The sequence below is a fragment of the Atractosteus spatula genome, chromosome 4, assembly GCF_055471065.1.
Source record: "Atractosteus spatula isolate fAtrSpa1 chromosome 4, fAtrSpa1.hap1, whole genome shotgun sequence".
NCBI lineage: Eukaryota > Metazoa > Chordata > Actinopteri > Semionotiformes > Lepisosteidae > Atractosteus > Atractosteus spatula.
The window spans coordinates 18,804,589-18,831,641 of NC_142709.1; the positions used below are offsets into that span (position 1 = coordinate 18,804,589).

Genomic DNA, 27,053 nt, shown 5'->3' on the forward strand with positions numbered 1-27,053 from the left:
TATATCTCGTTTAGCTTGCCGTGATAGGCTCCGGCTGCCCCCGCGACCCTGTCTTGCATAAAACGGTCAGAAAATGGGTGGATAATTATATTTGCCCAACAGGTTAGTTATACGATAATTATTCGTTTATTTTTTGGGTCCAGCAAACTCTATTACGTTTTGCTGGCTCTACAGACGTATTCCTCATTACACTCTTAGCAATACGAAGCAGGTGTCAACGTAAAGAACAATTATATTTTGCTGTTTACTGTTACGGATCCTTTAACTTACAGTTTCCATTAACGAGAAATATTCCCACTAAGAGTTGCGTCAACAGACCCTATCCGGAAAACAGTACAAAATCAACGTAAGGAAGCATTAGTTTCTTTCAACATTATTTTAAACCGATTTGCTTCTTAATAGTTTTATGGATTGTTTTTGAACTTTACTCGTGTTTAGCAAATTCAATCTAATTTACTTAACGTCCAATAATACTATTGTGTCATAAAATTCTGAACATATTAAGTGTGACCATGCATGTAATACCCTAGTTGAGCATGACTGTTATATAATGTGTACGTACTGTATGCCATTATCATTCGTATTCGCGGGATCGATTATTCTGTTGTGTCAGTTACAATACCACTAGCCCACACAGATTTTTGAAACTTTTGTCTCTTAGAAACAGTAGCTTATCTAGAGCCTTACTGTCCTAGTTACTAGTTTAATTAAAAGACAAATATTCATGTTAACTGTTTACATTGTAAAAATGGCAGATGCCCACCTGCTGACCTGTCCGGGCAGCAACCAACTACTAAAAGTTCCTTATAGAGTTTGGCCATACTATTGCATTATGGGATACCTACAGTTTTTGGGAAAAGCGATTTCTTGCGTCGCTCTGTGTGACGTCACACAGATCGCAGGGTGGATATCTATGGTTGTTTTCACGTCTTTTTCCATCTGAGCCGCCCCATACAGAACGTTCTGGACGTCACTCCGGGCAGGACTTCATGGCAGACGAAAGGCAAGTGCAGTATACATATTTCACTACAACGTCAAGTTAAATTAGCCGAGTAACGAGTAGGTTGAGAGTAGTCGATTTTCTCATTAACTGGTGTTTCTGTGTTGCAGGAGCTTCCCTGACAGCCTCATTGACGAGGATCCTCAGAAAGCTCTAGAGGTAAATAGCGTCCCTGGGTAGCTGTGCCTGTTTCCTTCTGTGGTCTTTCTCTTAGGTTCTCAATTCGGGTCTTTACGGTATTATTTTATACAGTCGGAATAAGCGTAGCCACTTTACTATCCATCTAGTAATAGATTTGGGCCTTTCTGTGTGAAAATGGTACTTCTAAACAGTTGTCTGCCCAATGAGTTTCTGCGTAATGTTTTCAGTTTTCCACGTATAGCTCAACTTTATTTTTCTTTTTAACATTATTCAATGTCCCAGAAAACGTGTTAACCTAAATCAGTTTTAAATTGTATTGATTCCTTTGGACTCGTTACATGACATTACAGATCATCCTATCTAGCTAGATTCAGTTCGGTTTAAGATGTCAATGTAGTATTTAAGCGTGCTCCTCAAACCGTCCAGTCACTTGATATCTTCTTGTCCCCCAGCCAGTACAACCGGTCTGAATAAATAGTGCTTATTGGGCACATTGGAGTCAATTTAATCTGAAAACCTCTGTGGACTATGCACTGTACATTGGCATTGGAAATATTTTAATATTGTATACTACATGCATTTATATATAAATGTGTGGATAAAAAAAAAGTTACAGTAGGAGAATTAAGATACCAAAGGGAAAATGTTATGACCCTTTCGTGATGATTTCCAAGTGGAATTTAAAATCATTGCCCTCTCCTTCAGTTTGTATCAGGAAAGACCCATAAATTTGAACTGAAGGTTCCTTTAATTTAATTTGGGTCTGTGATGGGTTTGAGCATTTTGCTGGATATTGGAATGAGACCTTTTTTAAACCAACCATTTTTGTGTGCTAGAATGTCTATAAATAATGTGCACGGGTACTTTGACAACTCGTTAAATCATATGCTACTACCATACCTTGGTTCTGCATTTTCTAAATACTCTCAGACATTTGCCTTTTTCTGTATGAAACGCATTGTTCAACCACATGTAGGTCAGTGATAGCTCTTTCAGGTTTCACACTCATCCTTGTAGCTAATAATGGTGATTTAATCATCTTCTTCAAACATGCATTAACCTTCAGATAATTAAAAAAAGGTGTCAGAAATTCGTTAACTACAGAGTTTATTTTTGTTCTACATGTTCAGGGTCACAGATAATGGGAAAAGAGCCTCCTGACGATCCAAATGATAGAACTTGGCAATTTGTTTAATTTCTTTTTGTTCTGTTCATAGTTTGCATGTAGTAGTAATGGGGACTCCCCTCCACCACCACCAATGTGCAGCATCCACCTGGATGATGCGACGGCAGCCATATTGCGCCAGAACGCTCACCACACATGAGCTATTAGTGGGGAGGAGAGCAGAGTAATGAAGCCAATTCATAGATGGGGATTATTAGGAAGCCATGATTGGTAAGGGCCAATAGGAAATTTGGCCAGGACGCTGGGGTAACTTATCAGTAACTTATTATACATATACAGCCATAAAGGAAATATTATTCATCAAATTCTGTTGATACATCTGCACTATACACATCTAAATAAGTGCACATTTTCTCCAAACAAAGTCAGCCCTCTTTCCTGTAATTAGTATATTAATAGGTTGTGTATACATCCCTGATTTCTTGTAAAAAAACGTTATGAGATGTAAATGGCATGATAAGATCAGCTGATTTTTTTTCACATCCACAAACGTGGACATTAGATGTGAAATCTGTTTGCACCTGTTCTCCGCTGGGTCTCCAGTCTGTGTTGCTCTGATGTTTTTCTGCTTTGCTTGAGTTACTGAGTACTTGCAACTGCACCAATTCAGAAACTTTTTCCCCTCTTATGTTAGATGAGTTTTAAAATATAGCATTGTACCTAGGTTGTGTTCTAAGCCTTAATTACCCCCACAATAAAATATATTGCATTTTACTGTAAATATCCATGTGTACTTTGTTGACATTTTTCTTACATTTTCTAATATACTGTGCATACCTTAAGAAATGTCCTATGCTGATAAACTGAAGGAATTAACCCTTTTCAGTCTTGAACTGAAAAGATTATGCGGGTACCCGATTATATGAACCAGGGGACACAAATGGAACCTATGTGGAAGTGCTTTTGGTGTCAAGAACAAGAGGCAGATCTTTACCCAAAGAGCTGTGGGAGTGTGGAACAAGCTACCCAGCCATGTCGATGAAGCCCATACTCTGGCTTGTTCGGGAAATGGATGAGTAGATTGGATCGTTGGATCCAGTTAGCTGCTTACTACTAAATAGACTGGATGGGCAAAATGGGCCTATTCCTGTTTGTAATCTTTTATTTTCATATTTTCAGTGACTAGTTTTTGTTTTTAAGTCACGTGTGAAAATTCACAATTGTTCTGAGGCTGATCTTGTTGCCTATAAGCCTTCTGAGCACCAGTCTTACTCAGTCAGTTGTCCTCTATGGCTTGGGGAGTCCTGCTCATACTAATTTTAATAACATAGCACAGACACAAATCTGGGGTTTCTGATTAACCTCCGCTTCCATTCAGTACTTTTACCAGTTGAGCCTTTTGGAAGCATCTGAGGTTAAGCTCTGCATATGTTTTTGTATGTCTCAGCACATTCATTTGTATTTTCTTCCAGGAGCTGAATGAGGCATTGGAACGAACATCAGATAATGCAGAATGGTACTGTCAGAGATCCTACACCCACCTTCTGCTACAAAATTACAGCAGTAAGTAAATCTACTACATCCAAGTCCTCAATATTTGTCAGTAATGGTGCCTGTCACCTAGTAGTGATTTGTCAGCTAGTGGTGTTGTTAAGATGTGGGAATGTGTTGAAACCACTTGTGTGCTTTGACCAAAGATGCAACAAGAAATGTAAGTTATTCAGAAGAGGATGCATGCTGTTGCAAAAGTGGGAGGTAAAAATGTTTGCCACACTAGTATCTTATTGTATCCGTATTGTAACATTCCACTGTAAGAATAATTCTGTATGAAATTTGTGGGTGTATTAACATTTTGAATTTGTGCCATAAAATCTTTTCTATATCTTACTGTTTGTAGGTGCTCTTGAAGATGCAAAGAAGGCTCTTGACCTGAAGCCAAACCTTGCCCTAGCCTATCTCAGAGCAGGGTACGTGTAAACATTTCGTATGTTGGTACTTCAGATGTTCCTTGTATTAGATGCTTTATAAATTAATTCTACTGAAAACCACAAAATGCTAAAGATGAGACACTGAATCTTGTGTGGTTCTTTATAATATGCACTTTATTTTAGGCCAGTTGTAAGCCATAAATACATTGCTGAATGTCTTTAACGTCTTCAGTGGGGACCAAAAAAATGTGATTATAAAAGTGGAACTATTTCCCATAAGAAATAATGGAAATAAGGGTTACTGGAGACCAGGAGGACATAAATATTCCCCAGAGGACATTGAGTGTGACATTTTTCCCATAAGAATCAATGTATTTCAACATTAATAGGGACCATGACATGATGACATAATTCTAGAGTAGTGTACATTCACATTTTCTTTGTATAAATGTTTGTGGTTTGTGAGCAACTGCGTACGATACTGAGATCAAGCAGTGTTAGGTGCATGATGCTGCACAGGCTGAAAGTGGCATCGTGTTTTGTGTATGTACAGCACACACAAAAATGAAAGCAACATTCAACTTTTATATACAGCAGAATAATACATAAATTTACATAAAATGTTGCAGATGTGTTAAATAAGGACGTCTAATACTGTAAAATTACTTTAATCATCTAGTAACTCTGTCTATATTTTAACTTATCTAGCAACATAGTGTGCTTGTGCTTCTCGCTGTTTCTCTGACTTCTTTGTTAGGGCACATTGCCTTCAGGGGACGTAAAGTTCGAGACATAAAAAAGGTAAAATTACATAAACATCTCAGCCAGAATACAGTAATGTATAAATATTATAGATATAAAATACAAAACAATTTTGATTTTACTAGAAATTGGCCATTTTGTACACTCTGGACTCTATGGAGCAGTTTAAGTGCTTTGGACATGAAGTGGGGGAATTTTTATGCCCATGGTTACAGAAACTCAATAGTGGAAAAAGTAGGGAGACATTAAATGGGGATCCTCCTGTATTAACAGTGGCTTGGACGGTGTGGTTTTCTAGGGACTTGGATCAGTTCAGAAATAAAAATATCCAGGCGTTATGTTAATATTCTCTTCTTCGTTCTTCTTTTTCTCTTCTTATCTGATGAGAGGTGTTCCATTAGTTACTGTATGTGTAATTGTTCCAACAAGAAAAATGATGAACGCATATCCCAAAGCAGAGCTAAGATGCTTTGTCCATCTCTATGATTTTGCTTTAATAAGTGTTTTGAAACAATAGTAACCACATAATATGCAGGAAACAGTTTAAGAGGAAATATCAGAAAATTGTATAAAAATGTCAACTGAGAAACAATATACCTGGGTAAAGAATATCATCTATTTTGAACTGGAATTGTAAATGTGTATTAGTACCTTACACACATTTGGTTTGGAAAAATTTAAGCAGTTTTACACTATGCCTAAGCTACAGGTTTTCTATATATTTTCTTGTTTTATTTTATAGAGTTGCCGAGTACCATTTGAAAAACTACGAATCTTCATATGAGGCATTCAAATCAGGACAGAAGTTAGATGGTGAGCATTTCAATTTTGTGTTAAACAGCAAGTTAGTTTTCTTTATGTGCTTATGGTTTTGTGACTTTTTATGTCTTTGCACACATTACCACAGAATCTGACAGCACCTTTGGGATTTGGATTAAAAGATGCGAAGAAAACATGGATTGTAAGTAACATCTGATTAAAGTTAGTTTTAAGTTTATTTTCCAGGCTGTTTTATAAATCTCAAGAATAGTTAACATTTAGTCGAGTTTATGATTAAGCTTCTGAAAGTTTGTGCAGTTATTTGTTGAATGGCTATCATACATATGATTATTATATCATACATATGACGATAACATATTCATTAAACAGCACATGGACAATATGCCTCAGGCTGATGAAATACCCTGGTTTATTTTAAATAATCTTAACATGGGATATGAGTTACAAAGCCTGATAGAATGTTTTATCTATAAATATATGCATATTGGTTTATTAAACCTTAGTAGCAGGTGTAAAATTATTAAGTATATTTGGTGTTGCTGATGGGTATAATTCGTAGTATTTTGGTCACTGTGATGTGTGGGTGTATTATCCAGCAGAAATAGTATTAATATTAAAAATATTGACAAAAGCTGAAATCTTAAAGTTACTACTTCTGGGTTGATAAAGTTTCAATCATTGTTTGACTTAGTTTATGGGAAAATTCATGATTACCAACTTATTTTGTTACTTGCAGTGGATAAACAGAATGGATCATCCAACACGGTATGTTGTTTTATCTCATTGTGGAAGATGTTACTGATATCACGGCTTCAGGGACTTTCACATGTAAACCACTCCAGACATGCAAGGAAAGGCTTTATAGTAGTTTTACAGAACAAATCAAAACGTGTCTTTGACATAATAAACCCAACCAAAGCTTCAGAGAAGGTAGCTACCACCACTTTTCAACCTGCTCCTATTTCTGTACTTACTGTGGACTACTGACTACCCAGAGCTCAACACATGCCAATCTGCACTAACAGGTTCCATCAGTTATACAGTTTCTATAGATGTCAATAACACTACAGTTAAATGTTTTTGAGTAAAATTTGTGCCAGAGTATTCTTAAGATTTGTTTTGCAGACCCATCAAGCCTTGAAGGTTTAGAAGTCAAGATGGAGATCTAATGTTGTATAATAGGTGATTAAAAGAGGGAAGGTATACTGTTTCTTTGCCAAAAGACATTGGTTGTAATCTGCATGGTTGTTCGAGGGGAACTGGTCTGCACTGCATTTTGTTAAGACCCTGCTGCTGCATGAATATCTGTTTTAAAGTAAATTGCTTGATATCACCTTTGCTATGCAAAAACAATTTGAATTAGGATTAATCAAATTTAATGTTTGTGTTTTGTGGCAGTATGAGCAAAAGGTTGAATAATAGTAGTAACTTCTCAGTGTGTTTTACAGAAAAGTCCAAAAAAAATGAAAACGGCAACAAGGATACGTGTTAATATTAGCACAAAGAAACAGATGGGTTTATAATGTGATAGCAGATGCAAAAGGGCAGACATAAATTAAATAAGAGCCTTTATAAAGAAGATGGCTTTGGGTCTGCCTTTGAAGGCGTTGAGGGAAGGTGACTATTTGATATCACTGGGAGTAGAATTCCAGAGCTCTGGCCATAGCAAGAGATGTCTTTGTCACCCTTTGAATGTAGATCTTGGGGCATAGACAGGAGACCAGAGTCAAACAAAGGCTTCAAGGTAGAGAGTAGGAAAATAAGTCGGATAGATATTGGGGTGCCAAGCCATATAGAGCCTCACAGGTGAGCACGAGGATTTTGAAGTCAACACAAAACCTGATAGGAAGCCAAGGACTCCAGGACAGAAGAATTGTGATCCTTTGTATGTATTCTGGATGCTGAGTTTTGGACATACAGTACTGAAGTTAGTTAATAATGGATTTAGATACAACAGCGAGTAGGTTGTTGCAGTAATTGATTCTAGAAAAGACAAATGTGTTGACCAGCTTTTCAGCAACAGTCAGAGACGACATAGGACAACGATATTTCTGAGATGGAAGAATGTTGTAGTGGGAATTATATTTAACATACAAACAAATACAGTGGAATTTCCACCTGTTTAGGTTGTAATACTGTAACTAGTAGGAGCCATATGTATAGTTACCATTTATAATGAAGTGCAAAGAAGAATAGATTCTCTAAACAAATTGTATTGTGTACTTATATAGCATATCTTTTAAAATAAAATGTAGAATTACTTGATTATGGCATGCTTATGCTTTACTAGTAAATACATTCTTCTAAATAAACTAAAAAATAAAAGTGCTAGTGTCCCTTAATAAAAGAGGGGTGAATAAAGGTGAAGCAGCTGTTGAACAGAGAGTTTTAATTTATTTTTCAGATTTGTTATGAGTTCTTCTTTAAGATTTTACTTACAGATCACAGTTTTTTTTTGCAACCTCGGAAAATGAAATCTTTGGCATTGCTTTGTGGAAACATATGACTAGATTTTGTGTATTAGATCAGTTCTCATGTAACATGACATTTTTCAATCCTAGAAACACAGCTACTGTATATACTGTATGTTGCTGATGTAATAATCTGTGGTGCATGTTGATTGGATTTTGAAGGACATTGACTATAAATGGGTTGTGATATTAACCAAGGAGGCCTTTAATGTGATTGCTTCGTAATCCCAATTTTCAACAGAATCTGTTTAAAAAAGATTTTTGTACCATTATAATCTCATTTCTCAACACAGTCAATTGGAAACTTTTGACAACTGCTTTGAAAATGCTAATAAAGTTTCTGTGTTATGCTTCCATATCAAGGGAAACCGAGAGGAAAATTGATCTAAGTTTATAGAATCCTAATGGGTTAAGATTGGGTAAACCCAATGGGTTATTTTACATTCAGTGGTGAAACAAGAAGAGAGACTCTAAACTAAAAGAACTCATTTAGGACTTAGAATAAGAAACACTTCTTTACAGAGTTTTGGGTATGTTTCCCAACTAGGTAACTAAGGTCCAAACTTTTCAATGTCTTTCAAGGTAACAACTTGGTAAAATCAGTGATTCTTTTTGCTGCTCAGTTACCCAGAAAGCAAGAGGGTCTGAATGGCTTTCTCTTATTTGAAAACTGTTTTCTTTAAACTCCCGTGGATTATCCAAGATTTAATCATTTAGGATTTAATCTATTTGGAGTGAAGAATTAGTTAAAGCTTAAAGTAAAGCTTCAAGGTTCATTTGGAAGCATGAAAAGGGAAACTCTTATTTGGGGAAAATTGTGAACTCGTCTGTGTGGAATACTTGATTGCACCACAAGGTGGTGCTATTTCATTCCTTCAGTTGCTGAACACTATAGTTTCTCTACGCACTGCAGTATAAACACGCAATTAAACTTGATTAGATATTGCTGTGTTTCATATGCAGGAGAGCCTCGCTTAAATTCTTTCACATGCATAATTTAAAGCTGTTTTTTTTCTCTTCCTGTTTAACTGACCAATTCAAATGGATGTCCTACTTAAAACACAAGGCAGCGCAACCAAATGTGAAGTAAGTGAATTCTTATTGTCGTCCATTCTCACAATAAATGATTCTTAAACTCCTTTAGCAGTTGTTCCAATCCATGTTCTAGTTTTTGTCAATGCGTGAGCCCAGAAACATTTTCAGAGGCCCTGGTTATGGGTTTTCTTTGGTCTATGCAGTGATAAGCCATGATGAAGCAGTGGTCTAAGAATGTGGCAGGTGAGTACCCAATCTAAGTGGTACCCGCCCACCTTCCAAGCCTCCTGCCAAAATGCAGTTCTGTCAGCTGTAATGGATGTCCCACAGGGGGCAAAAAAATATTTGATTGCGTCAGCTGCGGTGCTCCCATCTCCGGCACCATGGCTCGAGCAGCAGAACGCCCCGGATGAATTGTCCAGACAAGCCGGGGTCCCCTGGTGCCCGGGGAGGTGATGCGGAGCCTCCCAGTGCAGCACCAGCAGCTGTTCAGCAGCGGTCAAGCCAGCCAGGCCATCGGCTTCCGCTGCTGGGAGAGGTCAAGCTCGAGCTCAGAGACCTTCATTGAATCATTTCACAAAACGGCCTGCAACACGGAACCACTCTGGACAGGCCGAAACATGTACACAAGAACCCCCCAGCACCAGTGTACACGGGATACACAAGGACAAGCCTCATATGATAGGGGTCTACAAGGGAGCAAGCCTTAAGGGGTTTTTTAGAAGCCAGATTTATTTTGTTCCAGGAAATGTCTTTGTTTCTAGCGTTCAGATCTCTTCTTCAAATACTGTTTGTTGTAGGTGTGCATGAAGGTTTTAACAAAAGAAGACATCAATGGTGGGGGGGCAGGCCTTTGTTTTGCCTGTGAAATACTACTGTTTTATGTGCAGAAATATGATATAAACATTTTTACAACATTTGACATCTTCACCTGTCCACTGAACTGTAAAAGTTAACTGTCAATGTTTGTCCTTGATTAAAATGTGCTCGGTAGCAGATGGAGTGTTTTAGAGTTTCTAAGTATGTTGTTTCCAAAGTACACAAGCAGTGACTTTAATAACTTTATTATCTCATAGATACGATTGGTACCAGACAGAACCACAAGTTATCATCACCATCATGGTCAAGAATTCTAGGAAGGAAGATGTAAATATCCAGTTTGAAGAAAAGATGGTATGTGTTTTTTCAGTAAATGATCTTTTGATATGCTCTAATGCAACATGGTTTTGACACCCTGTGAAATTAATGGGAAACAAATGGCTATAAGATATGAAACATAACAAAAGTATTTTACGTGAGTAGCAGATAAGCACATCATATTTAGTGACAGTTATTAAATCCTTGTACACTTTCATTATAACGTCTGCTAACATATCTGTATTGAAAGGCAAAAGATTAAAAAGAAGTGGAAAAATCTTTAAAAATTATAAAAATAACGGCTCCCAAAATCAAAGAACAAACCTGTGTTTGATCTGTTCTATAAATTAATTAAAAACTTCAGTTCTGTATAATAATTTGGTGCAAATTAGATGGAAATGAGATAAAATATTAATTTAGTTATCTGGGGAATCTGCCTGTAGGGCTTTCTAGTCTTCAGTCTGGCTCAAAATGCTGTCCATATGGCAATTATGTACAGTAGTATAAGAGAGCATTGGCCTGATGCCTATTGGCGTAGCAAATTCTTCCTGTGACACTCTTCTGTTAGGTTCTGATCTGAGATGTGGAGGATAATGAGGTTGTTGTAAATCTTAAGTGCAGAGCCTACCCCTGGGGCTGCCTCAGATCTTAAGAGTGTGGCCTCATTGTTACAGCTGCAGTGGAATGATAAGCTTATAAAAAAAACTGCATACTGTGATCTATGTCGATATGCGTTTATCTGCAAAAGAAAGTAGACTTCTGAGTCTCTTCTTTTGAGAACACCTGCAGATTCTGGAACTGTGCACAGCCTTGTTAAAATATTGAGTGGGGCACGCTTAGTAGTGCAGGACTTTGCCTTATGCAAGGCAGTAATTAATTTGCTTTGTGCAGATGAGATTGCTTTCCATTCCTATACAGACACAGGATTTTGTCTGTGAGGGGATTCTAGATTTACTTTACCACCTTTGTAGGTAGGTAGGGATCAGCGAAGGATAGTCTATATAGTCTCTGTAGTTTTGTATTTAAACATTTGACAGGTCATTCCAATTAGGTTCTGGCCTGACTGATTCTTTATCTTTGTGTTGCATTGAAGCCGTGAGCTGAAGTACTGTTTCAAAAATTTTACTGGTCTCTTTAGGCGGGTGGTCTTCAGAGCAGATGGGCTGACATACCTTCTTGAGGATGTTGAGGGAGAAGTTAACATTCATTCCTGAGTCACCAGCTGTGACTTCCAGTGCCCAAACTCGCATTCTAAACCAGTTGTACTTTCTTGTGGCTTGATGTTATGTGAATATCCATATGCTATATGGTAGGGGGTAACCCCTGACAGCGATGATAACTAGGCCTGAACAAAATGACCGATTGAAGGTCGAAAGCTAATTGTTCTATCTGAAGCCCATTTCAGAAGACTGCCAATGTGTGGAAGTTAGACAGGTTTTCTTTTTGTTTCTGCTCTTTTGCGCATTTTGCAACCAGAAAATGTCTGATGATCCCTTGGGGAAAAGATGTACACATTCTGCTGCTCCTGCAGCTGGTAACCAGTATGTGGTCTCCATACTTATCATTTGCACTTCATTTCCATTCTATTGGTTTATAGTTTGTGGGGCCCATATGAACACTGCTCTTTTGCCCTCTCTCATACTGGGCAGTAGCTTTAGCAGTGAAAGTGGAATATCTTGAGCTTTTGACATTTCCTGTGGGCTTCTGCAAGTGTTCCGTTGGCCATCTAGGGACTCAGTTTCTCCTTTGATTTTACGTCTAAACAGAACATTGACTCATTGCAGAAAGTGGCTTCCTTTAGTCTGGTTAAATCTTTGCAACTCTCTGTATAATTCTCTTAAGTCTTTGTATATGGTGTTCATAGCAATATCAAATAATTCTATGAAGTCTGTATTCCATTACTGAAGCTCTAACAAAATTTTAGCTGTAAGTTTATTGTAAAGATATAACAAAAATGTTTTTTTACTGAAACACTAGCAAAATTGTAATTTTATTTTTTCACAGGTCATACCTTTTCTGTAGTCAGCATTTCAATGTTGTTAGTTACTAGAAATGTATTCTATCTGTCGTTTATTGTGATGGTCTGAATACTTTAGAGAGACATAAAAGGAATATACATTTCTAAAGGATGTTATTTTTTGTGTCTTAAGTTACATGCAACTGTGAAGCTGCCACAGGGTGATGAATTCAATTTGAAGAAGCATCTTCTTCACTCAATAGTTCCCGAGCAAAGCACATTTAAAATTCTCTCATCAAAGGTAAGTTTCTATTCATTAGTCACTCATACTTCTGAGTGCGTGCATGAGCTGTTTGAAAACACTAATAGAAATGGGCATTTTGCAGGATTAAACTTGCACACAGTTATGGCCACATTAGCAGAAAAGGCATATTCAGACAGTTAAACTTTATTGAGATCTGAATTGCGGAATTGCAGCAATGGTCACCAATGACATTTCTGAAGACATCTAGTTATATTGCTGCTGACTTATATTGATCAAGAGAAAATTATCATGGACTGTGATTCTTACCAAACCGTAAAACCTTGTATCATCCAAAATGATAACCTAAAACCACTTCACATTCACATTTGATTTGATAAATTAATAATGTTCGTGTAGCAGAAATCACCTGAGGCAGAGCCATATGTATGAATTGTATTCTGGTTATTTAGAAAACTTTTTTTCTTGCATATTTTATTTTAAAATGAGGCATTGTTCCACACACACTCTGTGAGAAGGCAAAAGAAGTTCTTTATTTCATCTGGGGCTTCATTTGCGTTCATCTGTGCAACAATGCTGTCAGAAAAGTGAAAAATCAGAAGGTGCTTTGTTTCAGTTTTCCCTGAAACGCTGTGTCTCAAGATGAAATGGCTTATTATAACTTCAGTGATGAAGTGAAAAGGCACACAGCAGTGTAGCTGTGAGTGTGGGCTGGGTTTCTTGCTCCTCGGGGCTGCAGTGGAACATGTGCTAGTGGTGGCCCATTAGCACAGTGCTGTTGCTTCAGAGGCTGGCTGCAGGCAGCAGAGGGTCACTATTCACAAAGCTGTGTTTGTTCTGAGGCCTGAAGGGCTCCCCAGGTTAGTCTGGTTTCACTGACAGTTACATGGTGAAGTATTTCAGTCTTCAGTGCTGGAATTCCACACAGACCATTTTCTCCCACCTTGTTTAGCCGCAGTCCCAGCAGCAGCAGCGGTGAATTGAGTGTTTCAGTTTAAGAAAAGGAATCTATAAAGCAACGACCTGCCTTTCATTATTGAACTGAAGTACATTTAAGCAGACCTTAAAAATTGTAGTTTGAGTAACGTGTATTTTAGTTTTTTTTTTCCTTTTCAAGATGATTTTCTTTGAAACCAATGAACGAAAGCTTATGTACAGTAATTTACTGCTCAATGTCTTCAATTTTTTCCAGGTTTACTGTTTATCTTAAATTTTAATTTCTTAGTTATGTGATGTGTTAACATTATCCTTGTATATGCTGGAAGGAGGGAGCCTTAATCCTGTTTCACCTCCATTAATTTTAAAGTAATTGTGTTATGTAGAAGGTCTTCAATAATTCAAATCAGTTTGCCTTCGAAAACAAGCTTAGACTGAATCTTTTTTTCCCCTTTTTATCTCTTTATCCATCTTCCAATAGCTACAAGGTGGTACAGTCTCGTGTTAAAGAAACATGTTAAAAATGTTGAAGAAATGGATTAATTGAATTCAGTTGTATTCACTCTATACCTTTGTGGTAATGTTTTTGCAGAAAATCTGTGATTCTAGTGTTGGAACAAAGTAATCGATGCAGTTGCCCATATTCTGCCATACCTTTTTAAAAAATTGCTTTAAATGATTTTTGTTTCAGTAAAAGAAATTCTCCATATAGACAGAATTATACATTTCAAGTGGGCCTGACTCATGCCAAGCTAATCTTCCTCAGTTTACAGTCTCTGCACTGACAACAGATGGTCTGAAGTGAAAAGCTGAGTGCTTTATGTAACTCAAGCACCTCTGTGTTTTCCGGGGCTGTCCGTTTCACTTCCTAACGTGATGGCTTTCTGAAGGCAAGCATGGGTAAAAAAAACGTTTTTTACCACGTGAAAAGTGCTCTTCAAGCTATACTTAATGCAGACAAGTGTTGTTTTTATCATTTTCTCTACAGATTGAAATTAAAATGAGGAAGACTGAAGCCATCCGATGGGAGCAGTTAGAAGGAGAGGGGACCAAGCCAAATGTCAAACACTTCACACCTAGTAAGCAGCAACTTTAGAAAATTGCTTTCGAACCCATTGCTGGTGAAAACTGGGTTCGGCATTGTTCTAAGTCAATGAAAGTGTAACTTTGAATCAAGCTAAGATTTTTTCAGCATATCATATATGCGACATGATATATTTCTTACCTGAAAAATAGTCTGTTTATACACCAGACGATTCACAAGGTAAGAGGTTGAATCATGTTTTTGCTGCTTTTCTGACTGTTTGAATTCATAATAAATTAGGTAAACACTTTTATCCAAAGACTCTTCTGTTTGTAACCTGTCATGCAGCTGATTACTTTGCTGAAGCAATCCGAGTGAAGGATCTTGCTGAGTTGTATAATCGTATTGCCCATGGGCTTTGAGTCCAGAGCCACTACTCCACACTGCTGCCTGTAGCGAATCAAAGTCTGATTTCCCATTCAGTTAGTTACTCTTTGTTCCCTGCATGTAGTGAAAATAAAGACACTAATTGTATTTTGTTCTCTTTAGACCAGTATCCTTCTTCTTCACATTATACAAAAAACTGGGACAAGCTAGTTGTAGATATAAAAGAGGAGGAGAAGAGTGAGAAACTAGAGGGAGATGCAGCTTTGAACAAACTTTTCCAACAAATATATGCGGATGGCTCTGATGAAGTTAAACGTGCAATGAACAAGTCATTTGTAAGTATAATAATCCAATTTTTTTTAAGTTAATTAAGTTAGTGTTGTATTGCTAGCTATTTTAAACATGGCTTTAAGGAATTTAAGATTTCGTTTTTCAGGGGGTTGATCTTTTAATTTTTTTATGGTGACTTTGGAATAGAAATATGCAAAGAATCAAGGTAAATCCTCCGAAATATTTCTAGCAAGGTAATCAGGCCTGCTGTGGGCAGGGGAGCTCCTGGCTTGCAACCCTCGATGAGCCAGCAGTTGCTTGAGCTTCCTCTGATTTCCACTGCCTTCAGGAGCCTGCAATAGGCTGCTTAATAAGAATTTAGAAAGAAAACAATTGCCGAATGGTCATTAATTGTTTTCTAATTTCAGAGAAGACATTTGGGCTATATTGTGGCATGCGAACACAAATGTAGATCATTTATATACCTAAGCATGAAAATGATATCAGGGTAGAGTTTGAATTAAGGGTAACTCATTTTTGGTTTTGCACTCGTGCTAGTAACCTAAGTGTAAAAAGGACAAACAGTTTTTTGTCCATTCATTCTGGATGTTGGGAATCACTGGTGTAGTGGCTAGCAGCAGGTTCTCTGTCTGCACTTCTTGCTCATGTGTGCTCATTTCTGGTCTGCTGTAATGAGGAAACAGCAGTTCTGTATAAAAATCTGTTTGGGAAATAGTTTCATTGGCTTGGCATGCATCAGTTATCCTATACTGTCTATGTTTTTGAGCAGATCTAAAGAGTTGTGGTGTAGCAAAATGCATCTGTTTATTTAAAATAATGATAAATTACTTATTATTCGGAATTATTAATCTATGAGACAAACGTGTTTTGATTTTGCTATAACTGTTATTGGTATTATTAGAGTAACGGATAATAAGGTTGTTTTAGTATCTAACGAGACACATCACTAAGGAATTTAATGATATCGCAGTATGTGCTGTTGTTCTGCATTGCTGTGTTGAATCTGCAGGCTTACTTCAATACTGTATTGCAGATGGAGTCTGGAGGAACTGTTCTGAGCACCAATTGGTCAGATGTTAGCAAAAGAAAAGTAGATGTGAGTCCTCCTGATGATGCGGAATGGAAGAAGTTCTAAAAGCATTTGGATCCCGGAAGCTCACGTTTTGTTCTTCTGTACCTTTTTTGTGGACAGATTTTTTTTCTTGCACTGTTTTGGGGGGGGGGGGGGAAGGCTGCAAGCAATTCTGTGCATTTTAAAAAAAATCTCAATTTAAAGTGTTTTATTAAAGTTGAACTTTTCTGCAAACCTATTTTAAATAATTGAAAGTAAATTTAATATTGTGTACCGGACTCTTTCTTTCCACAATAAGAAAAGTATGGGCCGTAGTTGGGGTTCTGTATTTACCTAGTGAGATACAAAAGGGATAATGTCCTAGACAAAATTAAGGAAGAAGAGTATTTTTCCAGTCTGATCTAATTTAAATTGTCATTTATTTTCTGACGAATTACTTGTTACATCAGGAAATTTGGCACTGGTTATCTGTGTTCTGTGCAGTGCAAATGTAACACTTTAACAATCATAAATGATAAATGCAGCATTGTTCTTCACTCACTGTGCACAAAAATGGCTGTCAACTTCACAACTGTTTGATTAATTATAATAGCATAACTTTACAGTTCTGCTGGTTCTTCACTGAGGCTTTTGTAAGTTTGTGAAATGTATAACTTCCCAGTTTTCAAGGCTTTGACCAGAGATTTAGAACCTCTATACAGTATATCCTGTTTGCGGTTCTATTTTTACATATTTTCTGCACTAGTGATTAACTTTGTGGGTTCAGGACATACAGAAGACTTTGAAAAAGTGGTCTACGGCAATGCGTCTGGGCCAGATTTTATGAAATGTATACCAGAAAAAGTGGACAGAGAGCTGTTATACTGGTTAAGCACCCCACTCATGAAATTGGTTATATTAAATGTAATATAAAGCTGCCCCAGGTCCCCCTCCATCAAAAGAGTGTGTTATCAAACATGTCAAAAACGCCCTCCAATTCACATGTACCAATAAAATGTCAGGAATAATTTGATGCCCTGCATATTCAATAGACTGCTACTGTTTGTCAGCTTCATCTCTTATCAATTACATGTTGCTGATTTACAAAACTTAACTTGTGAAATAGGAAAATATAGACTGTGGAGTATTGCAGGAAAAAAGAAAAACTGTCCAGTCAGCTCCTTGCCCACATTGTTACCATGGACTGCACAGCTTGGGGTAGTTATTGAATCATTAAGCTACTGTCAACCAAATGAGTAAGATGGGCCAAATGGCCTCTTCTTCAGTACCTTTCTTGTCACAGTGTCTAGAATAGGGCTATTCAGTTACATTTGCAAAAGAGTACTATGCTGGCATCCATGTAATATGTGACATCAACAAATCAAAGGTATATGTATTCTGCAGAGATAACAACAGGACTGATTTGGAGTCTTTGAATGTTTCCTCTCTGTGTGATGCTGTATGTTGGTGGTTACTTCAGTGGCAGCAGCGTTGGACCTGCTTCATCAGGTGCAGTGTATATATTTTCAGCAATATAATAAAACACCTTAAATTTGTTTACTGCTGGTTCTCAACTTCACTCAAAATTTAGATTTATATACTGTAATGCCTCTGAGCTTTGTTCTGATTTTATGTGTTCCATACTATATACTTTTCTGTGAAGTTGGCTATCCATTGTTTCCCTAACTGCATGTGGTTGGTCCTCTTAAGCATGAGCTCTCAGCATTCAGGAAATCTATATATGAAATAAGACAGGAATAAAGCATGGATTTATTAACAAGCACATTACAAATAACATGGAAGTAAAGCGGTTTAATGTATAGAGGACACATTAGCGTGGAAAAAAGGCTGAAGTATTTACCACTATGAATCTAAGGATGCTGGAAAGAACATAAAAAGTCTAATTGCCTTGTCCAGTTATATGATTTTGTTGACACTAATTGCAGCAATCTAAAAAGACGAGCTTTCTACACATTCAGCTTTAAATGCGCAACAATCTTTCAATAGGATTAACAATATAGTTAGCACTTTATTATTTATTTACATCCTGGAAAAAGGAAATTTTGTGTTATTTGGTCTTTAAATACATATGTTTGTTACATACTGTAAGGCAGAGTTTCTGAGGACTTCTTTAGCTGGGATCTCCACTGAGTTTCCTTGATGTTATGCATGAGTCAGTCGGAGATCTACAGAACGCCTAATATGCGTCCGACCCACCAGCGGCACGGCATGATGATCCTGCAAGCAACACGGCATCCCCGGTAGTCATAGGGCCAGGGCCAGTAGCCTCCAAGGGGCTCGCATATCCGCTGGCAGTGCGTGTAGCTGCGCCTGCACTCTGTGCAGCAGATTCCTTGGTGGTCCAGCATGGGGTCAAAGGTCATGGTGTCTTCCTCCCCTTCTAGATTTCTCTAGAAAAGCAAATCGAATACTTCAATAGGCAAGAATAGGCTTGATGCCATCCATTAAGCCCCCAGTAGTTGAATTCTGAGAAATTTCCATGTGCACTGTTGGGAAACAGTTTGTCCCCTTGCTTCTGTTTCCAGATGGATGACTCTGGCTCTGGTTTCCCTACACCAATGGTTTCTAACCCTTGACCCAGGTGAACCACCCGGTCACCCCTTCCGTGTTTTTGTTAGAGTTGAGTTCTACATCACTAGCGCTTGCTGATCCACTTAATTGATCTGCTTGCTTCTGGGAAGTTTTGGTTTACTTGTTTCAAGACTTGTTGCTACATTTCAAGGACACCCAGCTTTCAAACATATTGCTTCCTACAACCTGAGCTGCATTGCCTGCCCTTATTCCTGCCTGAGTAGCTCTTAATGGGTGAATTAAAGGTTTTTGCCCCTTCTGCAGTGGTCCAGCTGGTTACATTTCAGGCAGTATACTTGAAAAAAGGGAAATTCTGAAACTCAGAAATTCGTAAAATGATCCCAAAAGTTCCACACTCCATTCAAAGGTTTATGAGCCGATTGCAAATTTAAATATATTCCCCTAATAGAAAACTGAAATCAATTAGCCTGTGATTAAGAAATTGACTGGACCAAAGACCAGAAGAAACAGCAATCCCCCAGGACTAGGGTTGTGAGCCAGAGCCCTAAGCACTAATCGAATTGTGGCTTTGTCATCACTTTAAGGAAGGAAGATCACTATTTCCAAAATGCCTTAATGCTTAATGCTCTGAAATGCTTGGAGCCCCTCTTGAAAATCAGATGGATTTTGTTAAAAGTCTTTTTGCTTTTATCAGAGAAATCTGTGGGAAGTCCTTTGTTTCTGTTCTGTGTTTTTCCAACTCCAGCAATCTAGGGAGTTTGCTTAGCCCTTATAGTGGTTTCAGTATCGAAATCACATTATGAGAAGTAACCATTTTGCACACCTTTTGCATTGCATCACACATTTGTAGGTCATCTCATGTACAAAACTGTACATGCAATGAAAAGCAGAATCCCATTCAGTGGTTTCTGTGAGTGACCTTGGCAACAGTGTAGAAATGCACACAGCTGCCTCACGGATAGAAGGCTTATGATAATGCTTGCTTTAGCACAAGCTGTAGTGTATTTAAAATATTTGCTTTTGGACTACAAATAAAGTTTTATGGTAGATATGTCCTTGAAGTAGAGATAGACACAGGGGTTAATTTCATATTGGAAAATAAAAAGAAAGGAAAAGGAAAACATTTTGGCACGGCATGGGAAACCAATTCTAATGTGTTTTTTGTAGGAGCCAAGTTAGAATTTAGTTGGTAAAAATAACTTGTGTTAAATTGGATTGTGTTGACTTAGGATTCTTTTAATGGGTCACATTAATAAGCAGTTTAGAGATGGAAAATGCATCAGTCTGCAAGCTGCAAAGGAAAAAAAATGAAGGCTGTGCTTTTCTTAATCTTGTTATTTTTCTGCATGGCACATATGTCTGCTTCTTCCTCTGTGGCTTGCATGCTGATGTAGATATGATGAAGAGTGCAGGATTTTTCATGACTGAACTGCAGCTGTGGTGTTATGGATGTTTCTCAAAACCTTTTGAACTGACTGGTTGAGCTGTGGGTTTGTAGTATTAGGCAGCACCCCTGAATGATTTTGTTTGTAATACTGGTGTTAATCATTTTTTGTGCTTCACAAATATATGCCAGAAAACCTTAATAAAATAGTTAATATTAAAATATTCTTAAACTGATATAAGCTGTGTGAATTACACAACTCATTGGTAATTGTAAATTGATGCATATTGCCTTCTTTTGTTTTGATACTTACGTGATAGGGGTTCTCTGGGTTGAAAGTGGGCTCTTCCTCATCTGTAACTCTCCTTGAGGTAACGTTTTGAGATTGACCAACAGTGTTCACCTGCTCGGCAGCCTCTATGAATGGATCATAAGGGTCTGACTGGCGTCTTGGACGTTGAACTTCTCTTTTCTTTCTCTGTCCATCTGTAAAACAATAATTATGCCTTTCCAATGACTGACGTACAGACGCCTTTGCCCAAAACTGTTAGTCTGTCTTCTAACAGAAAAAGCAGCTCAATTTCCCCATCACCATAAAAGATTGCAAATTTTCTCAATTTAATTTGTTCTTCTTGTGCATATATTTAATGGCAGTTAACATAAAATAACATGAAGAATGTTAAGTGATTTACTTCTACATACATTTTGCATATTTTGACACTATGAAAATGGGGTTGTTTTATTGATTAGATATAGCTATAAATAATAATAAAATAAAAATAATGCATAAAGTGTAGACAGTAATAGGTTGGAGACAAATATTTGTGTGATCAATATCATTTTTCATTATTGTACATTAAAGGTACGTTTTTACTACAACTTTTTGAGCATACAGAATAGTGTCTGAGTTTGTATTTTAAGCTAGGCCTAATGAGACTTGGATTGTTTGCACAAATATACCATTCTACAGTTAAATAATGGCTCAGTACCTTTGGCATATGTCTGACGAAGCCAGAAGATTGGTAGATTGTCACAGAGGTCCAGGATCTTGGCGCTCAGAAAGCTGTTGTCTTTCACTGGTTGCTCTGCAGACACCCAGATGAGAGGCGACTCATCGAACTTAGCTGGCATAATCTCATCTTCCTGTCAAGATGAAAGAACATTCTTGTTGCTTCCCAAAACTGATGCACTGGTTCATAAGGCTGTACACCTTGGATTGCTCATAAATGTGGTGAATGAAAACTCAGAATAAACCTCTCACTTCATAACATTTATTTATGTTGTTCTTTGATGTTTAAGAGACATCACCCACCTCTGCTGCATATCAAACACTAATAGAATTAGAAGTGAGATACCTTATCAAAAGTAACTTATCAGAACTAGATGGGTTCTCCCAAAGATTGTGAGCATGTATCTTCATTACTGTAAGTACCATAAACAAGTAAGACTGAACAGTGGTAATCACATCTTTAAAGACAGATCCACCTGAAATCAGAAAAGAAAATGCACAGTTCTATTAACCTTTCCATGTATGGAGACATGTCAAAAAACACTGTAGTTGTGGTCAATCCTGATCCTGGACAGAGACAATCCAACAGGTTTCCTATGTCATCCATAATCCAACGATTTTTAAACATTTAGAATAGAGTTGTTAGCATTGCTGCCTTGCAGCGCTGGGGCCCTGGGTTCAATTACTATTGGCATGGAGTTTGTATGTTGTCCCCGTGTTTGTGTGAGCTACCTCCGGGTGCTCTGGTTTCCTCCCATAGTCCAAAGACATGCAAGTAAGTTAATTAGCTTCAGGTAAAACTGGCCCAGGTGTGAGTGTGTGTGTGTCTGTGTGTGTCCTGTACAGGGTGTATCCTGCCTTCCACCCATTGCTTGCTGGGATAGGCTCCACACCCTCCCCCCCCAACGACCCTGAACTGGATTAAGCTGTAAGAGGATGGGTGGAAAACAGGGCTATAGGAAAGTTTACCTCGTGTTTAGAAAAAGTAAACAAAAAATCTTCTATTGGGAAGTTTGGGAAAGAATATCAATTACTGTACCATCTTCAATGGTTTGCGTATACTGTAATCTAGTATGAAGCAAGGTTTCTTTCTTCAATCATAAAAAATCAAGTGAACTAGGACATTCACAGACTGCAAGAGACAATTTCAAGACACCAGTTACACTAGCCAGCATGTCAATTGGAGGAAACCAGACTGACCAGAGAAAACCTACACAAACATGAGAGAACCTGCAAATTCTCCACAGAAGTCTCTACGGTTCCCATAAGACTGGAGCCAGTGAAAGTCACATCGCTATGCCACCTGCGATCTACCTTGTTAAGGTGTATAAGGTTTCACTGATTCTGTCACAATCAACAGACTAGAATATCTGAAAAAACTGGTGTGTCATGTTTTTTGAGGAATCCAAATTATTTTACAATTTGGAATTCAAAGGTCCCATTGAATCAAGCAGCATAACCTTTTTGCATGTGTGTTGCTCATGGATCAGATTATTATTATTATGCACAAAGGAAAATTCCAAACGCCAGATATTTAAAAAAAATTAAGCTGTGGGCAGCATGATGGTGCAGTGGTTAGCAGTGCTGCTTTGCCATGCTGTGGCCTTGGGGTTCTATATGTGGGGAGCTTGTATGTTCTCCCCATTTTTGGTGCTCCAGTTATCTCCCACGATCCAGAGACATACTGGTAGGTTAATTGGCTTCCTGGTGTGAGTGTGTGCATCGCAGTGCCTATGGGTGCCCTGCTGTGGTCTTGCATCCCATCCAGGGTATTTTCTGCCTTGTGCCTACTGCTTGCCAGGATAGGCTTATGCTCCCCCATGACCCTGAATAGACAATTATGGGTGAATTCAGCTGCTGAAAGTGATTAATTCAAGCTTGTGAACTTTGCCTAAAAATACATTGTATACAATACAAAAATTAAAAATGACTTGATACAATGACTTTGTAAGCTTTTTGATGCTTCTTTTGCAGATAATTCATCCAGTACATCCAGTGTATTTTTCTGCCTGCCTGAGGTTAACAGGAGAATTAAATATCCTCATCATATTGGATCTGTAAAATCTTAAAAACCAAGGCACATTATGAGAGATGTACATTTGTCATTTTTCTTCAAAGACACTTGAACATGGATTTTATAGTGAAGAAAGTACCAAAGAAACTGCAGATGGTGTGAGTTCAAAACCTACCAGGTCAAAGGTTAGTGACTCTTTGTTCAGCGTCTCCACGTCAGGGAGGTGAGCCTTAGCTTGTGCTTTAATATAACATTTCTCTCTTCCAGAGAAGCGAATTCCAGTGATTCCCTGCATTCAACACATTGTAGAAATACTACGGTAAACAGTGATTTTATGGATCTTGAAAAAGTTCATTCTGGTAACCTTTAGAAGCTTCCCACATTGTTAAGTCTTATATTTAATCCATTTATGTATTAATAAATCTGATCAATATACATATAAATGCAAAACTTTCATTTTAACACAACTATCAATTATTATGTATTTTTATATATCGTAGACTCTGTTTCCTACAAAATGTAATCGTTGTGGTTTTTATTGCAAATTACAAACATACTAGAATAAGTCAATTCAGTGAGATCATTTAGAGCTTGTGTGAAAATGCAATACGAATTCATTTTTAAAAAGATTTTAAAGCTAGCAATGACAGTTTTAGTGGCCCAGACTCACAATGTGAAAGTCATGAACCTCCACAGCCTCATCATTCCCAATTTTTGTCTTGAATGTCTCCATGTTATTCGCAGTATCAATTTCCATGGATCCTTCCTCTACCTTTCCATTGATGCTCATGCTGTAGTGAACATTGTACACCTGCAAAATTTAAAAAAAAAACTATTTTTGAAACAGCAGCAAGTAAAGGTTTTGCATTCTATTCACATTCTACTCTGGAATTTGACTGGAAGAGCTAGATATAAATAATTTACTATTTATTTACATGTCTAAATGTGTCTTCTTTTTATTAATGTGTTCTACTAGTGTGTGTTTAATACCAACAGTATTCTGCGTTTCTACAGTGACAGCAAGCAATTATCCATAATGTTTATAATATATGTACACTCCTCATTTTAAAGGTGATAATACTGCTGGCTAATACATCACACTTTAAGGTGTTTTCGCAGCAAAAGAAGTAGCTTTTATATTGACATGCATGTTTTCTATTCCTTTATTTTACCAGGCCACTCAATTGAGAACAAATTCAAATTCATAATGACGACATGGAGGCCTGTTTGCTTATATAGCTGGACATGAGTAGAACAATTTAATTAAGGACCACGTGTAAGTGTATAACTGCATAAACTTTTCTCAAGTGCCTCTGGTCTGAAGGTCAGAACTCTATCTAGCCACTATTCCATGCTGCTGCCTGATGGTTGTAATATTTTCAACTGCAATATTGCAATCAGTCTTACTACACAACAGGCAAGAACTGTTAACAGTGACTGCAAACTATAAAATTGTTCTTAAGTCGAACATCTCACGTCAACCGTATAATTAATCATGAAGACTTGCTATTCTCGCATACCAAGTACCCAGATTTAATTATGAGAAAAAAAACAAACTTTTCGGGTAAAGTAATTTTATGGCCCCACCCTAAAATATTGACCAATCCACTCAGTGGATACGCAGCTGGAGGTAAAAAAAAAACACTGTGTAACTTAGTATCTCCATTTTAGTATCTTATACTTTGATACTTAGTATCAGAGATTCAATACGAACGAATGGAACTAGGAACTCCTCCTATGACGTCACCACACACGTATTTAAAGAAATTAAATATCGACAGTATGAAGGTGGATTTTTTTCTGTGTATAAAGATAAATAAAATATATTAAACAAACTCGGCACACAGGAACTGATAGTCCACTCATAAGAGTGTAAATCAGCAGTTACACTGCTTTTTTATCACACAATGGAAACAAACCATAGCAATTAATGCTTTCAGAAAGGTGTCAAAAAACTATAACAGAAACAGTTTCTAACAGTATGAAACATTTATAAAGACCTGAGTATTTGGCTTAGCAAATATGTTCCTTAAAAACACTAGGTGGAGGATGGAATGCATTACATACAGTATGAGTTACCCAGGCGGGCTAAAGCGCTCAAGCTAGTATCTACACCGCTCGGACCCAGGGTTACCAGCAGACCACTCTGGCTGTGCAAGCGCCTACGGAAGCCACATACCTGCCTCCATACACACAGGGACATTTAGAATCATACACAGAGTAGGAGAAAGGTGGAAAGCTTACGTGCTTGTCGTTCCAAAAGTAAAAGGCACCAATAGCACCAACAAGCAGAAGAGCCGCTCCTGCTATCAGCACCGCTGCTCCAATTTTCAGAAGACGACCACTGTTGGAGGGTTTTACAGTCACTGCAGTGTAAGCCTTCTCAAGGGAATAAGAAATACAAAACCGTAAAGCAGGGCAGCACACGAAATGCAGCTTGAAAACCGTGATAATTAAGCTAAAACAAATTCAGGTGTGGTTTTACACTACGGTTTATGCCACTGGATCGTTTAACCTCCGGATAGTTTAACCCATTTTAAACGAGAAGAATGAAGATATCTATTTCTCATAGATTCTTAAAGTAAGCATTTCAGAATTTTTCAATCTTGTTAAACCTGCTGTTTTCCGGGTATATAACAGTCACACACCTCAGCTCATTACATATATGAAAGTTAAAAAATATAATATTTTGTTTCTGCACATATTTTGACATGACAATGAGTGTTTTTTTTTATGTCAGCAGCACAAATAATAATTATTGACGTTGCAATTTCTAAACCTGTTTAATTCGCTTTCTGTTCCGGAGTTGTCAAGTTTGGGTTGTTGTATGATACAATGAAAAATGTGTCACTACTTACAGGTGGTAAACACTGTTCCACGTCTTCTGGTCCTGCCAGAGAGATGGGGACTTTCTCCGAAGTCTCTGCCATGGCTACTAATGGACTTCTGAATCAGACTGTCCACCGGTGCACTCTGCACTTCACCCGGACTGGACGTGACTAGAGTGCTAACTAGTTACAGAGCCTGTTATATTAGCCTGGCTCTACGCTTTTTTTCGTCTGGGCAACTGCTTCAACCCACTGTCAAAACTTGCTAGATTCCTTCGCGGACAGTTTTTTTTTGCTCCTGTCATAGGCGTCCCTCTCAAAATATTTTTATTGGAAGGCAGCCCTTATTTTGTATACGTGAAGGGTTGTCTTAAACGCTACTTTTGTATGCAGGGCTGTCGTAGCCTACGTTAATTAGAACTGACAATTGCCTCGGTGAAGTTTAAAATCCTTCTGCGGCGTTCACTCGATGTCACTGTCAAGACGATAATGAGAAACTACCAATATTAAGATCTGGGAACATGGCACACTTTCGGTTGGTGCATTTCTGATTACTCGGGCATGTCATGTTGTTATTTTTTGTTATTAAGCAGAACTGCTATTTTCTGTATATACTTTTAAGCAACATTCGGATTGCGAGAAATACTCAACAAACACACCGCAAGATCCCGAATAGATAATGTTCTTAGAAGGACGCATTGCATTTAAACTAAACTATTAGACTTCGTAAAGAATTTGTTTATCAAGCGTTTTCCTCTATGATGTACTTTTAAACCGCCATTTCACCTTTTCGACCCCCTGAGGGATTGACAGGTCACACAAAAATGCATTACCCAATACAATGAATGGCGATAGTTTTCGGGAAGGACTACATGCAGTGATACAAAGGTGAACAGAATCAACAGCGCCCGTGACACGTCTCATTCTCTCCAGCTGAACACACAGGGTCTGTTTGAAAATCATTCTAGTGCACTTTT

The 27,053-nt window shown here is 37.7% G+C and overlaps 2 protein-coding genes across 2 annotated transcripts; one reads left to right on the forward strand and one right to left on the reverse strand.

The window, feature by feature from the left end:
• The first annotated feature begins 886 nt into the window (after positions 1–886).
• Positions 887–16,908, forward strand: sugt1 (SGT1 homolog, MIS12 kinetochore complex assembly cochaperone). The gene is made up of 13 exons (XM_088912862.1): positions 887–1,003; positions 1,111–1,159; positions 3,740–3,830; positions 4,165–4,234; positions 5,700–5,770; positions 5,865–5,918; positions 6,474–6,502; positions 9,275–9,294; positions 10,320–10,416; positions 12,531–12,638; positions 14,524–14,614; positions 15,109–15,281; positions 16,271–16,908. The coding sequence occupies exons 1-13, from the start codon at positions 990–992 to the stop codon at positions 16,370–16,372; spliced, it is 969 nt and encodes a 322-aa protein (XP_088768988.1). The 5' UTR covers positions 887–989; the 3' UTR covers positions 16,373–16,908.
• Positions 16,448–26,294, reverse strand: cnmd (chondromodulin). Its single transcript, XM_088912861.1, has 7 exons — positions 26,107–26,294; positions 25,493–25,627; positions 23,919–24,059; positions 23,424–23,537; positions 21,215–21,368; positions 20,539–20,711; positions 16,448–18,699 (listed from the first exon to the last, which is right to left on the reverse strand). Exons 1-7 carry the CDS (start codon positions 26,176–26,178, stop codon positions 18,475–18,477), a joined length of 1,014 nt encoding a protein of 337 aa, XP_088768987.1. The 5' UTR covers positions 26,179–26,294; the 3' UTR covers positions 16,448–18,474.
• Positions 26,295–27,053: the final 759 nt, after the last annotated feature.

Excerpts from the sequence above, each read along its gene's own strand:
- cnmd (XM_088912861.1), bottom strand. The coding sequence starts at position 26,178 with ATGGCAGAGACTTCGGAGAAAGTCCCCATCTCTCTGGCAGGACCAGAA. Across the intron at positions 24,060-25,492 it reads ACTTTTGGAACGACAAGCAC|GTGTACAATGTTCACTACAG; the intron begins GTAAGCTTTCCA and ends TAAATTTTGCAG. Across the intron at positions 18,700-20,538 it reads ACCCAGAGAACCCCTATCAC|AGAAATCTAGAAGGGGAGGA; the intron begins GTAAGTATCAAA and ends TTGCTTTTCTAG.
- sugt1 (XM_088912862.1), top strand. Across the intron at positions 5,771-5,864 it reads ATCAGGACAGAAGTTAGATG|AATCTGACAGCACCTTTGGG; the intron begins GTGAGCATTTCA and ends ACATTACCACAG. Across the intron at positions 6,503-9,274 it reads AGAATGGATCATCCAACACG|GCAGCGCAACCAAATGTGAA; the intron begins GTATGTTGTTTT and ends TTAAAACACAAG.